Genomic DNA, 15,203 nt, shown 5'->3' on the forward strand with positions numbered 1-15,203 from the left:
CAGACATAAAAAATAGGTTGGGTCCTGTTTTGCTTGTTTTGTGATGAACAAAGGAGACATAACTTACATGCTTTTGTTTTGGTTTTTATTTCTGTCTTTCGTTTTCTAATCTTAGAAATAGAAAGAAAGTTGTGTTTTTCTGGAGGATTCACTGGAGATCTCAGGTCCTGCTTCCACATCTTGTTACCCATCTGTATTTGGAACAGGGCAGAGCATCTTTAACAGAAAAAAAGCATATTTTTCCTCTGGTGTTAAGACATTTTGAATGAAACAGATGCTAATTAGGAAAAGAAGTATGAATTTCCAGGTCGTTAAAGAATGAAGGTCATATAGCTTCAGTGCAAACGTCCAGGCTGTTTAAAGCTGCACTAAACTGCACCTTTAATTCTTTTCAGGTGTTCAACAACACATAACTATGATCGAGACAGGAGTTGGGGACACTGTGCTTCATTGCCCAAAGACCACTCAGGTACGACGAGCAATTGGCAACTTGCTCCAGAAACCTGGCTGCTGCTTTGCCACCTGCAGTAAGGCAGGATGGTGCCTTCAGTGCTACTTTTATTTGATGTACACAAAGCAAGCCTTCCCATTAGCTATTTCTGGGATCTCTGTGACTCTGCATAACCATAGCATTGGACTTTGAATATCACACAGTCTTTAATTCACCCTCTGTTGACTAACTTGAAGTCATGGAGAGAAATTATGGTAATGCCAACATGGAAATCTGAACTCTTGCTGGGGCCAAGCACAGAGGTGATCGTCTTGTCCTCACTCATGGCTTGGATGTGCCTTTTAGTTTTCCCCTCTTTAATCAGCTACATTTTCTCTCTCTTTGACCATTAATTTTTCAGAAGGCACAGAAACATCTCACACCCTGTACATCACACAGCCATCATTTCCAGCCGTCCTTCTTGAGATCTCAGGGTCCCTGATCTGCTGAGCTGAAGGGCTCAGCAGCCCTTCAAAATCAGACTTCCTTGGGCTTTGGACTGTGTCAGAGAAGACAGGAGGACAGTTGCCTTCATTGCAGGAGTACTGAGGCACAACTAAAGGGTTACTTAGCTGAGCAGTGCTGTGGCTTCATGTGGTCACCACACTCCAGTGCGACAATTACTTCATTGTGAAAGTCTGTCTAAAATGGGAAGCCAAGGTCTGCGGCAAACTCTCCTTCCTATAGAAGTCGCTGTTATTGACATGCTGGGTGAAAGCATCATGTCCCAAGCAACTAATTGGGGAACGTGCATCCCTGTCTTCAGCAGTACCTCAATGGTTGGCCCTTGCTTGTCTCTGTTTCCTCAACTTGATGTTTCACAAGCTGGATGCTGGGGCATCTCATTTTTTAAGGAATGTATGTATCTAATTCCCAATTTATACAGTGACAGACCAGCACTGAAAAGTCGGGTGTTGCACTGATCAGACTTGATGTTCCTAAGGTTTTTATTTGTATCTATGTCTAAATGCTGACCATGTTCCTCTTTCTCCTTTGCACTACTTTCAAACATGACCTGTTTTATTTAGTCTGCGGGATATGACCAGATGCCCTCAGATGTTCACTGCCCACATTCCAAAGGGCATTTTCCACCATCACCTTGCAGGAAGATCTCTGTCATGTCAGGACACTCATTGCCAAGCTGATTACAATCTACCAGAGCACTTGAAAAGCCAATGTTAGCTGAATCATGACGAGAGTCTAAAATTAAGCAGTTCGCAGCATCATTGTTTTAAACTTAACAACTTTAAATTGTTTTCCAGCCTGGCTTTAAAACAGATTAACAGTAGATCAGAGACAAATGTCCTAACCCCAAAACAAGCAGCAATGCATTTGCCTTTGTAATGCAAGTATGTCAGACACAAATGTAGACTTTATAGCCAGCTCATGCTTGCAAGAGTCAGGTTATGAGGACTGCGCTTACTCATTAGTGAGTGCCTTCCCAGAGCTGAAAGTGTTGGAAGTGGAAACTCCTGACTGCTTTAATCCTCCAGTGAAACACAGACTGGGACGGTGGGGGCTGGCTGACTCAAGGAAGCTTTTCCAGTAGCTGAAGAAGGCACTCTCTAAGCCTAGCATTGCATTTCTGGGGGTGCCTTGTGCAGCCCATTGCTGTGGCCCTGCCAGCCCCACAAGCAGTCACCTCTGCAGAGAGCTCGCTGCCCATGAGCCTTTTGGGGCTTTCTGGCTCTTTTTTGCCTGATACCCACCACACTGTCGGATAGGATGGTTTGCAACAAGAAAACCATCTTGTCTGCCTGCTGCTTGCTGAGGGGTATTGTTGTTAATATAACCTAATGCCAATGAGGGCTGGTCTTGGTTACAGTTTTTTATCAAGAAATAGTTATATGTGTGAGAGAGGAAAGGAAAGAGGAAAAAAAGATGGAGTAGCTGGAAGAGATCACTGTTGACTGTTGCAAAGAAAAGACTCTATGGCTGGAAGCATTAAGAATTTTGTAAAATTACATTAAAAAGTCTTTAGGTGTTTATTTATAACATAAATCTATTTATTTTTATCAGCAGGCACTGTGTTTGGACTTGTAAAAGGTTTAACAGATTGTAAGCCACAGTTTAAAGAGAAAGGATTTATGGTGAGGTTGAAAGGAAGGAGTGGCATAATGGCTGAAGGGAATTTCAAGCAAACAGAGGAAAGTTGACCTATTGGGGAAGAAAAAAGCAGTCAAACTGAATAATTCTGTTCTTTAAAATGTGAAAAATATACTATTTAACTGAGAAAAAAATCTACTAAAATATCACGTCTTTAAGGTAATCTCAACCATTTTATATACACTTGAAAAACAAGAAAAAATGGAATGTTGGGGCAAGAGTGTATCTGTTGCCAGTGAGAGATTGGTGAGAAGTGTGTGAACCAGGATGGGGAACAAGCAGCTAGAGAGCAAAGGCTGAAGCATGGATGCTTTCTTGGCCAAGAATACCATGTGTATGTGGGGAGTAGACTTGAAACCATTGGAGCTGCTTACAAACTACTTCTAAGCAAGTGTTGGAGGCATTGATCCAGAAAAATACATCTGCTAACTTCAAGAGAAAGTTTAACCGAACAGCCTTTAGCTCCAAGACAAAGTGAAGCCCAGGTATGAAGGCTCTACTGGAGGGAGGTATGGAATTTACAAATCTTGGGCAGTCTGTTAGGACTAGTGCTCCGGATGTCCAGAAATCTTGGACCAATGGCCAAAACCCCAGGGCAGTCTAGACTTGAGAGAAAAGTGTCAGACAGTGAGGTTTTTTTAAGAGACATTTGGACTGATATAGAAAGAAGAAGTAGAGCAGAGTGGGCTGCGCAGGCAGGAGGAAGAGGCATCATTCCAGGAGGGGCTCTGGGGAAGAGCAGTCCTGGTTCTGGGAAAGGTGGGTGGCAGAAACAGAAAGTTTTTGTGGGAAGATGGGGTAGATGGGCCAGACAAGGCTACTCCTTGTTCACCTCAGAGAGGTGAAGCTGAAGTCAAGGTGATTGCTGGCAAGCTTGGAGTGTTTTACCCATGAGGGTGGGGAGATGCTGCTGGGTGGCTTTACACATTGGCTGAGCAGGCAGGGACTCGGCACTCCCCAGTTAATGGATAGTTAATGGTGGGCAGGATCCCTTAAAGAGTTTTTCCTGGACTTCGGGGAAGGTGGGAGGGATGCAGGATACCCTGGGAAAGTCTGGCTGGAGTGGTCAGTGGGATATTGTGAGAGACTGGAAGTACTCTTTGCAGATTTAACAAGAGTACAACAAATAATATGAACACCTCTGTACCATAAGATGGCTTGGAGACAAAGTCATGGTTTGAATGTGATGGGAATAGGAAACACAGGATTTTCATTTGAGAAAGCATTACACCACTAAAAGTTTCATAACTATCAAATGGCAGGAACAGTAAAAACATCACTGCCTTTACTTGCTTTCCCTTGATGTTATCCTGGAATGAAACTAACAGTGAATACACCCAGGACTTTTATCTGGTATCAATTACACCACTCTCTACTGAAGTAAATATTTTGATCTGTGCAGGGGAACCTTCACATATATGCCACTGTAGCAAAGATCAATATATACCTTTCATGTTTTGCTTCAGCTCCATATGTATATGCTGGTGTTTCTATGTACTGCATCTGATGCACACACTCTAGCTGAAGGAGCACCTGCATTCACTAACTCTACAGTTGCTCTCGCAGAGTTTGGTTAGTGTTAAAAAAGAGAATTTGAATGCTTGTCTAAGCTGTTGGGCCAGCTCTGCAGTGGCTGTAAAGCGTGATGTTGGTTGACTTCAGGGGAGATACGCCCCTCAACACTGCCTGAAATCAGGAACACTGGCTGCCAGCAAGACTCCTACAACTTTCGCGTTGCACATTGCCAAGTAAAGCTTCCATGGCAGCAGTTAGAGGGTTGCCCTGGCACACCCTTTCCTCTCCCACCCTCTTTTCCCATGATTTAGAAAATTCTTTAAAAATCAGAGAGACATGAGATTGGTTCAGTTTTATCTTCTGTGGCCTGAGTTACATGGATGTGCCCTTGTTTTGCTGTAACATTTTTTCCTTTGTTCCAGATGCCCATTAGTTTTAGATATAATCCAAAAAAATCCATGACAAATTCTTCTGTCGAGAGTTGTCCTTTGTGTAATTTGAAAGAGAGATGCACTATCCCAGTCTCTGATGTTGAAATATGAAGCAATCCGGGCAGAGGCAGAGCTGCAGCCCTCCCTCCCCAGTGTAAAGGCACAGCTCCATCTTGTGGGCATTTGTCCCATCTTCTTCCTCACCACAGCGGCAGCTCAGGCAACTTCATGCGTGCCTGGACCTACCACCTTCAGCCAAGTTTCTCTGGGGAAGAAGGTACAGCTCAGTGATTTACTACATGGTTTTTAAAAGCTGGATAAATATAGCTGCTATACAGCTGGAAACAAAACCAACGCAAATTGGCTGGATAAACATTGTTTTATATTAATAAGTGTTACTGAAACCATCGTGCATTGAACCAAAATGGTTGATGTAACCAAATCAACGCATAACACAACAAAACAGAGTTTATCTGGCACCTATTAACAACAAGTTCTTATGTGGCCTGTCTAGATCACTGCACAAACAACCCTTGCCAAAACGGGGGGACCTGTTCTCTCACTCATGGCCACAGGATGTACCACTGTACCTGTCCCGAGGAATTCACGGGCAAGGACTGTCAGATAAGTAAGTATCTTATTCCATGGGCGTTACAACATTAAATACAAGCAGTAAGTAGAGCTCATTAATGTTTACTTAATGAATAGGTAGTGCTGTTGTGATGGGGGAGACCACTGCAGCATGAATGTTTGTGTAGGCGGATTGCCAAATGGTTACGACAGACAATCCATTACTGACAGGACAGCTGAAAATAACTCAATTATATAGCTATAAATCCAAACATCCTCTGAGCCAGTGAGGTATTAAGCTATGGGGAACACAAAGAGCCTCTTCCCCTCCCTTTGCTGTTTTTAAGATCTGAATATCCCTTACATGGTTGGAAAGCACGAATAAAATCATCCAGTAGGTAGGGGCAGAGAGACATGGAAAACCAACAACATTTCAGGTGATGCTTTATTGCTTATGTATACGCACACATGGGTCTATTATGACTTTTCCTGTGATGTCAGCTTTACACCTGGGTAGCTACTCCATCTTAAGTGTAGTTACTTCCAAAGGGGGAGAGTCAGGCCAAAAGGCTTTTCCTGGGTTATTTTCCCAGTGTTATGGTGGTGTCACCCCAATTTGCTGCACATGAAGTGAGGTATTAGGTTTTTTACTGCGGATTTTCAGTTGCATTTGCTGTTGTTCAATGACGGCTTTTGTCAGCAGCTCTAGAATTCTCTCTCTGTGCAAGCAAAGGAGATTTTTTCAGTCCTGGTGTTTCACTGTCTATAGCACAGCCCATCATCTGTGGATGACGCAGTAAAGTGGGACAGACACAAGTATATAGCACTGATTTTATTTTTTGTGTTCAATGAATAAACTCCTAGAAGGGCTTAAGTAGCGGTGATGCTGTAATGCTCATAGGGCTTTAGGAGAAAGCCACCTCTGCCTCCAGCTCCTTGTGGCTGCTGGCTTAGTGCCTCCATACTATGGAGTCTGGCTTACTTGAGAAGCACCATCAACAGGTATCTGCTCAACAGGAAAAAAGGGATGTGCAGGGAATGATGGAGACTGTAGTGCCATTCCTTGCAAGAAATAACATCAGGAATCTTGTATTGTTTTTTAAACTGTGTTTCAGAGAAATGTTTTGACAGCAGTCTCTATGAGTTCTTTGATGTGGGCATGAGCTGGTCAAGAGTCCAACATGGAGCTGTGGAGCAATGCATATGCATGAACGGCCAGATCGAGTGCCAGAGTGTCGAACACAGAAGTAAGGCGCTATTTGGTATTACAGCAATTGGCCTGAAGGGAGTGGGATAAAGGGCAGACAGAGTCCCCATTACTTTTGGCCCAACATATCCTCTTCTGGCCAGGGTGATGCTTATGTTATGTAGCCTCCTCCTTGTTCTGGGGCTCCCAGGTGCCTGACACTGCTGGCCAGCCAGCTGCAGGGCATGTGTTTTGGGTTGTCACTTGTCTGATGAAGCCAGCACAGCACCTCCCTTTCGGAAGGAGAGATGGTGGGAAGCAAGCCATGTACCTCACCTATATATGAGCTCTGGTATGGCTATTCTGTGATTCAGTCTGGCTGACTTTTACCCTGCCCGGACTCGCAAGTAACTTACAGTGCTGAGTAAAAAAGTCCTTTGAAATAAGTAAGTGCTTTTATGCCCACCTTACAGATCTGGAAACTAAAGCATGCAAAGAGTTGGTGGCTTTCTAGGACACTGGGAGTCCATGGGACAGTTGGGAAATTTGATAGGACTTAATCCCAGTCAGAGATCCTAAATATTTAACTAAGCTCCCTGCTACATACGCTATTATAAATTTTAATGCAACTCAGTGGCAAACTTGGATTTGGCAGAACCCTCTGTACAGAAAGAAATGCTAATGCCACCGCCATCACCAGTAGTAATAATAATCACCACCCCCATTTAATCTATTGTTCATTGGCAATATTTTTCAATAGCTACACTGACATTATCCAATAAAAGGAAAAACAATGAGACAGACCTCAGTAGGAAGAAATCAGCACAGTTTCCTTTTCTTCAATTTATATCAAGTGTAGGTCTGAGATGAGTAAAAAAGGAAAAACTTCCCCAGAAATATATATGCATGGAGAAGGTGTACTAAAGCAAGTTCAAATGGACTGATTGTCTTGAACAGTTTGTACCTTTGGTTTGATCTTTGGTTTCTGCTTGTAGGTTGTGTTCATGATCCTTGCATGAATGGTGGAGAATGTAGAATGGTTGCCTTCAACATGAAAATAGTATGTGATTGCAAAGGAAATTACGCAGGGAAGTATTGCAATATTGGTAAGTATAATAACCTACCACCAGGCAGAGAATTTGGAGTTTTCATCGGAGTGGTTTTTGCCTCTGTGTTGTATTCTGCCTTTGGAGACATTTCTTGTAATTACTGAAGAATTACACAGACCAAGTGTTTAATGTATTCCTCCAGTGTAAAACATAACACACTGTTCACCACCGAGACCTTGATTCTAAAAATATTTGTTCATGTCCTTAACTCTGTGGAAAATTAAGCACAGAATCTTTAATCCAATTACTCATACCCATAAAAAGAGTGCATCCTTTGATTTTGTAGGAGCAGACACAGAGCTGTACCCTAGTGCAAACGCTTCCCCACAGATCCATGCGTCCTTATACTGTCCTCTCTTAAAATCAGGATTTACGCTCTGACAAAATCTAGCAGCTGACTGTATTTAGTAGCTCTAGATTATCGTGGGAAGTACATAAAGATAAAATGCACTCTCTATGTTTGGCTTACCTTGTACTTTAAATGAATAGCACATTTAGCCCAGTGCAGCTTACTTAAAAATCCTTACTTGCACCAGTGGATCAGTGCAGAGAAATCTGTTTTTTGGTGCCTACGTGTTAGTTCTGTATTGCTTCCTATTAGATGCTACATGGTTTTTATCACAATTTTCCAGTAGATTTACCATTTCTCACTAATCTGTTCGTAAAGTTTACCTGCATGCTCAATACTCAAGTGATATCAGTGGTTACTTTTCAGATACCACAGGTTTTAGGCATAAATTATAATAGACCTTCAGTCACACCAACCTGTGACCCCATCAACTCACTTACTGCCTCTGTCTGAGCACACAGATCCCAGGGCTTATCAGAACTGAAGACAAGACTCCTGGTAGCTCTAGTGGGCACATAATTGGTCCAAATGGGTGGTGGGGTAAAAAACATGGTAATGAACGCTAGAATTGGTATCTGATATTCTTTTGTGTTACTCTGATGGTTAACAAATCTAGCCAGCTATTCAAGCTGGAAAAAACAATCCATTTGGGACACCAGCAATACAGCTGGAATAACAAATAACACGGGTGAATTGGCAACCGACTTGCTTATGAACTGGTCCTGAACTTCTTTCACCAGGTACCTGATGAATTGTGCAAAATGAGCTTGTGACTCTTTTAAGCCTCTCCTAAGGAACGATGAGGTAGCTCTGGTATTTTGTTCTTTAGCTGCCCTAGTGGGGTTTGTCCCAGGCTTTGCAAATGCTGCCTCAATGATTTCAGTGAGGAGCTGCATGTGCAGGGCACAGACGCGACCTGGCATCCCAGGGAGGACTGCACAATGCTCACCTTCACATAAAAGTGCTTTTCAGATTCCCATTTCATTATCAGCTTTCCCTGCCCAAAGCAGCAATGCTGTGCATAAACATCCACCCAGCATGGCCTGGGTTATAAATACCAGGATGACAGTGTTATAGCTGGAGTACTGGTTTCTGTCTGGCTAGTTTAGAACAAGGAATAAGCAGGTGCTCTTTGATTACTTGAAAATAATAAAGCAAGCATTTGGTTTGCTAAACAAATAGCTTTAGATGCTTACAATCCATCTGTGTTTGGCTGCCTAACACCCTCACACAAAATGGGAACTGAAGGATTGCGTTTATGTGTCAGGGCCCTGCGAACAAGTTTAAAAATGAAAAAAGAAACCTCTTTGCCAGGATTTAGTATTTTTAAATTAATGCAAATAAATTAGTGCTGAGATCTGCGGACCTTGTAGTACCATCCTGCGAGGGCAGTGGCACTCTGGTGAAAGCACCTGGAGTTATAAAACTGATATTTAAATAAGTTGGATTATTTTTTTCTTCAACCCTTCAATTTGATGCTGTGAGCGCAGCTGGGTTTTTTCTTTTTATTTTTTCCTTTTTTACTGTCTTGTATGGTTTCCCTTGTCTGACAGGACTGAATTGTGAGGTTAGCCTTTAGTCTGAATAGTTTATGGTTATAACGATAGATTCAGAGCAAGTTACATTGTCTCCAAAGTATACCTTATTCAAGGTTATTCATTTATAGAGGTAACCTTAAACCCAAGTTGCGATGCAAAGATGTTGTCTTCTTTTTTTTTAAATGAAACAAAATAAAACAAAACAAAACCTCCCAAAATTTAATAAACAGTAAGTACCCCAAAATGTTATTGGGCTGTGATGTGTTTGAGGTCTCTTTGATGTCCTCTGGCTTTGTCTTGTACAAAGAATAGCCAGTCTTCATATGTTTCTAATGAAAACCCAGCTAATTTATCTTGACCTCACACTCACAAGTATTAATAAACCCTGCCATCCTGGGTCAGGTCACAAGTCTAAGTACTACTGTGACTCGAGTGCTAGCAAAGTGGAGGATGACTGAGGAGTAGTGTAAATAGCAGGAAATTACTGAGAAATACTTCTCCTGGTTGAGGATTTTCTTTGCAGATGGCTGGACCATCATATTTGATAGACCTTTGACTCTTCTTCATGAATTAGATTGAACTCTTTAGAACTCCTTTATGCTTTTGCCTTTCACAACATGTCGTGTCAAGAAGTTCCAGAATTTAAATAGATGTGATGAGAAACGGTATTTTCTATTGTTAGCTTAAAACCTACTGCCTCGTAATTTCATTCCCCAACTTTGAACAGTGAATAAAACAGAGAATAATCATAACTTTTGTGATTTTACTGATACTTATTTATCTGTCCATTAGCTGGTTCTTTTTTTGGACTATGAGGTCCCTATCAGTACTCAAAAATCATATTTTCACTGATCTTATAATTCTTACGCAAACAATTATTATATATGTGTGTATATATATATATTGCCAAGACATTATCATGATGGCCATGCAGCTACTGGCAAATTAGGAGCTGACTTAAAAGATAATTTGGGAGGTGATACATTTGACATAGGAGATATCTATAACAAAGGAGATCAATACACAGAAGACAGTTTCTAAGATAGATTTCTATTCTTTGTGGTAATACATTAGCCCTTAAAGAAGAAAACTACTAAGGAAAGAACTACCATTTAAAAAAAATCTTCTAACACAGTTTATATGCATAAGATTTCAGTGAAGTTTAATTTGGAGGAAACTAGATACATCACCAACAAATTCCTACCAAAAAGATGCTGCTTAAAATTATTCACAGATCCAGTTTTAATTAAGTTTAATTTATACTAATTGCACTTATACATGCACTTATTGTCAGAAGTAAAGATTTTGTATTAAGACAGTAACTGCATTCACTTTAGAGTCAGAGTTCTTGCTGAGAGAGCTCTGAATCCAGGCTTTAAGTGAAAATTCAGGATTAATTATTGAACCATAAATAGCAGTAGTTGCCTTACTGTACAGAGAAAGTTACAAAAAGGGTCCAGACCCAGCCACTTTGACAGTGATAAATGTGAGGAAGAAGTGAAACCTGAGAAGGATGCGAGTGTGGTATTTTATCTCTGGCCCAAGTTGGTATAGAGAGTGAGGAGGGAATTTTTTGGAAGGTATTTAACTTCAGAAATATTTACCTTCATGTGAGGTGATAACTTATGACAGTTATAAATATGTAATTGTAAAATTATGTCGACATTTTATGTTCCTTTGAATAGAGAGGAGCCATGACAGAGGAGGTGTTGGGTGAATACAGAGGGACACACAGCTAAAGAAAGAGGAGGAGCTATCTGTCCAAAGGACAGATAATTCATGATAACAAGCATCTAAGCTGATGTTAAAGGGAGTTGGAGGGTGAAGGAAGGACATATAGAAATATTTTTTAAGGGATTGGTGCCTTTGGGTTTCTGTGGTTGAAAACCCACTGCATTCACATTATCAGTCTCGTTGACATGCAAGTGGAAACTAATAAATATTTTGCCTCATTTCCTGGGTAAAAGCACTTCCTTCTCCTTATTAACAGACTTTGGTCTGTTTTGGAGTGTGGGTTGTTAGTAAATTTGGAGGTCTCATTTGTATTTTTAGGTTTATTCTTGATTTATTGGAGGGAATGTTAGTGGGGTATCTTAGTTCTATTTAATTAGCTGCAAAGCCTTTTCCTGAAGTACTGAGTGTCTATAGGTGGCTTTGTTGTGTTACTGTTGATCAGAGGAACAGCTGGTAGTCCTATGTGGATAACTGAGGTGGGGTTTAACGTTACGTATTTCCATGACTTGTCATTTTTAGGGTGTAGAACTACCTTAACCATTGGATGGTACAGTGGGGCTTATTTATGGCCCATTTGTTGTATCAGGACTCAGCAACAGTTCAGGGTGTGTTCTTGTGGAAATTATTTGTGAAAATAAAGTAGTCATGTAATAAAGCAGTCAGGTGGATGAGTTTTGGCAGATTTTGGTGCTTTTCGTGACTAAACTAATGAAGAAGTAGAAAGTGGCACATGGAAAGCCTGTTTGGATTCATGTCACTGTGGTTGTGGGTTCCATTAGATGGTAGGCTTAAGAGTACTGGGGGGACTCCACAGAAGATTGTATGTTTTGAGTTTTCTTTGGAGTAAGGTTTAAGTAGCCATGTTTTTGCTAGTATTTTGGTCATGATGAAGTATGAAGTTGTTGAAGGTATTTTTGAAAACTATGATTCTAGTGGATTTTTTTCCTAGTTAGGCTATGGCTAATGGAATTAAAGGGGAACCATAGCTTTAAAGAAAGTATGAGCTGGAATGCTAATTGTGGAAGGCTTATGGTTATATAAGGATATGTGTTGTTGTATGTCAGAAGTAGGTTGAAGATTTTTAGAAAAGGAAGATGACAGAATAGCTGAATATATAATTTCATCTTGGGGGAAAAATCCTCTCGGCCACATCTTTGGGGGTTAAGCTGTGGGCGTTTGAGGTAATAAAAGAAGTGAAAAAGACAGCAAACCCACCTTTTCAGTGGTTGCTTTACTGAAATAGAATGTTTGCCATTTTCTACTAAAAAAGATACTTTAGTAAAGGAAATTCAGCTCTTGAGGCTGGAGGGAAAGTTTTAAATATTTTTCTTCTGAAAAAGACAGTGAGAAGAAGATAATGAGTCTTAACTTTTTGGTTTATGTTTACCAATGTTCTGCTATAATCTACTAGAATGCTTTCGCATTAGTGTTTAATTTTTTTTATTTTCTAGAATCTCAGTTAGATAAAAAAAGAAATAGGATGAAGTATAATAACAAAGTCAGTTGGCTGACAATGACAAGTGAGTATTCATCTGGTCAGTCCCCCACTGAGCTTGGACAAATTGTTCTGCCACTAAGAGTGGAAGGGGCTGAGAAGATGCTTGTTGTTTGCATACATGGAACAACGGAGTTACTAATAAAACTAGGACGGAAAAGACTAATGTTAGTATTCCTCCATGTTTATGGAAGAATGGATGTAATAGCAGATAAAAAGGCATCATTATGGTTAGAGATGGCTTGGAGAGTTGACTACATGGTTTGTAGGGGTAAAATTTTACGGGTCTCCTGTGAAGTTTCTTGAGGGCAAGTGCTATTAAGGCAAGGTTAATGAAGAGAAAGCCTAGGGCACTGTTGCAGAAATAGTAGGGATTTTAATCAGATTTTGATTTATTTCAAGAGAATTCAAATAATGCTGGAGTTCCATGGAGAAAAACTGGGTCTAGTAGACTATCACCTGAAATGATAAATGGTAGGAGGAATTAGAAGATGAAGTGATTGAACATGGCCTTATCTGCTGAGAACCCACCTCTGATTCATTGCATTAAGATAGTGCTAATATAGGGGATGGTGGACAGGTGACTAGAGATAACTATGGCTTCAGAAAATGATAATTATAAGGTGTCACTTATAGAGATGATAGATGTCAGCAATAATAGAGATGCTACTTTGGTCTCTGAGGTTTCTTTATAGAGCTAGGAATTATAATAAAGATTTTGGCTGATACAGAAAAAACACAAATGAAGAAGGGAGCACCATATCATGGAATCATAGACTGGTTTCTCCTGGAAGAGACCTTAAAGCTCATCCAGTCCAACCACCCTCCTATGGGGCAGGGACACCTTCCACTAGACCAGGTTGCCCAAAACCCTGTCCAACCTGGCCTTGAACACTTCACGAGCTTCTCATGAACCAGCACTCCCTAGTCCTTCTCCTCAGGACTGCTCTCAACCATTCTCCACCCAGCCTATATTTGTGCTTGGGATTGCCCCTACCCAGGTGCAGGACCTTGCACTTGGCCTTCGTTGAACTTCATGAGGTTGGCATGTGCCCACCTCTCCAGCCTGTCCAGGTCCCTCTGGATGGCATCTGTTCCCTCTAGCATGTCAACCACATCACCCAGCTTGGTGTCATCAGCAGACTTGCTGAGGATGCACTCAATCCCACTGTCCATGTAGCCAACAAAGGTATTAAATAGTGCTGGTCCCAATACTGACTCCTGAGGAACGCCACTTGTCACTGGTGTTCCCTTGGATATCAGGTTGTTGACTGCAACTCTTTGAGTGTGACTATACAGCCAATTCCTTATCCAACAAGAGGTCCATTCATCAGATCCATGTCTCTCCAATTTAGAGACAACAATGTCATTTGGGACAGTGTCAAATGCTTTGCACAAGCCCGGGTAGATGATGTCAGTTGTGTGGAGGTTATGAATTAGTCTTTTACACTTAACAACTTGGCAAATGTGGAACAGAGAGGAGAAAGCTAATGAGCTATACTGTCAGCAATATACCATATAACGAGGACTAACTCTATAAGGATTGAATGATAAGGCAAACACCAAGGAATAGGCAAAGATTTCTCCAGTCAGAGATAGGAGTATGTTGGAGATCAACAGAGGACTTATTTAAAAAGAAAAATGCTTTTCTTTCAGATATTGGTGGGCAGTAAGGTTTCTGTGGTGCCTTCTGCATTCCTACAGTGATGCCTTTTTAGATGACAAGTCTTAGTTGCAATCCTAGTTTAAAATAATATGATTAATATTAGCAGCTGCTAATATGAAGCAGCTGTTTAGTCCCTACTCTCATGAGAGGGTGTGTGACTTGGGAGCAGTGTTAGTTATTGACTGCAGGTTAATTCAAGGCCATAAAGGTGTTTTTAATCTTGTTTTTATTTGTTTGAGACATGACAGTGGTGTCAGTTAATTATGTTTTGTAGTGGCACATCTTGTCTTCAAATGCGAAGGGACTGACATCTCTTCATCCATGCAATCTGTTTTGCTGTATAATTGTCAGGAAGGTGGCTGAAGGGAAGATGCGGTAAATGTGGTACAGCAGCTCACAGGCTTTCAGCTCACCTCTTGGATTAGTGCAGAAGTTTTTATTGCATTATTGGCTTCTCTCACTGCTTGCTTTCTCCCAGGTGCTCCAGAGACCTCTCATTACTGGCTCTCTACAGAGCAAATGCTCATCCACTGACAGTCATTAACTGCTATATGGTCTGTTTCTTTTTCTATCTAGAGACTTTTCCAGGTCATATTCTTAACATATAAGGACTTACAGGTGTATTCAAAAGAATGAAAGCTTTTACTATGAATTAGGCACTGAGATACTCCTGAAAATTCTGTAAGCTAGTCCAATGCAACAGGTTGCTTCCCTGTCAGAGTAATAGAGCACCAAGATTTGCTTGTTGCTGCTGAAATTTCTTTCCCCTACCTATTGACAACCTATTTCCTAGACACATTGCTCCTTTTAGCTCTATATACTTACCTATTTGATTGCATTTATTACCCTGTAAATCATAACTATTGTGCTAGAATTTAAGATAATCAACAGAAAACTGAAATGGAAAAAAAGCCAGCCCTTCCTGTTATCTGGGATACTACTTTTCTAGGTTATTAGAAAATACTGGCAGAATTTATAGATTTCTGGATTTAAACCTTTATATGAAAGAATTAA

The 15,203-nt window shown here is 40.8% G+C and overlaps 1 protein-coding gene across 1 annotated transcript in view; it reads left to right on the plus strand.

The window, feature by feature from the left end:
- The first annotated feature begins 401 nt into the window (after positions 1 to 401).
- Positions 402 to 15,203, plus strand: part of HGFAC (HGF activator) — a 31,812-nt gene continuing 17,010 nt past the window's right edge. The window contains exons 1-4 of the mRNA XM_010183301.1: positions 402 to 469; positions 5,057 to 5,170; positions 6,228 to 6,359; positions 7,294 to 7,404. Coding sequence (XP_010181603.1) covers positions 5,119 to 5,170; positions 6,228 to 6,359; positions 7,294 to 7,404 — 295 coding nt within the window. The 5' untranslated portion in view covers positions 402 to 469; positions 5,057 to 5,118. The remainder of the gene's footprint in view (positions 470 to 5,056; positions 5,171 to 6,227; positions 6,360 to 7,293; positions 7,405 to 15,203) is intronic.

This window comes from Mesitornis unicolor, unplaced genomic scaffold, assembly GCF_000695765.1.
Source record: "Mesitornis unicolor isolate BGI_N332 unplaced genomic scaffold, ASM69576v1 scaffold21764, whole genome shotgun sequence".
NCBI lineage: Eukaryota > Metazoa > Chordata > Aves > Mesitornithiformes > Mesitornithidae > Mesitornis > Mesitornis unicolor.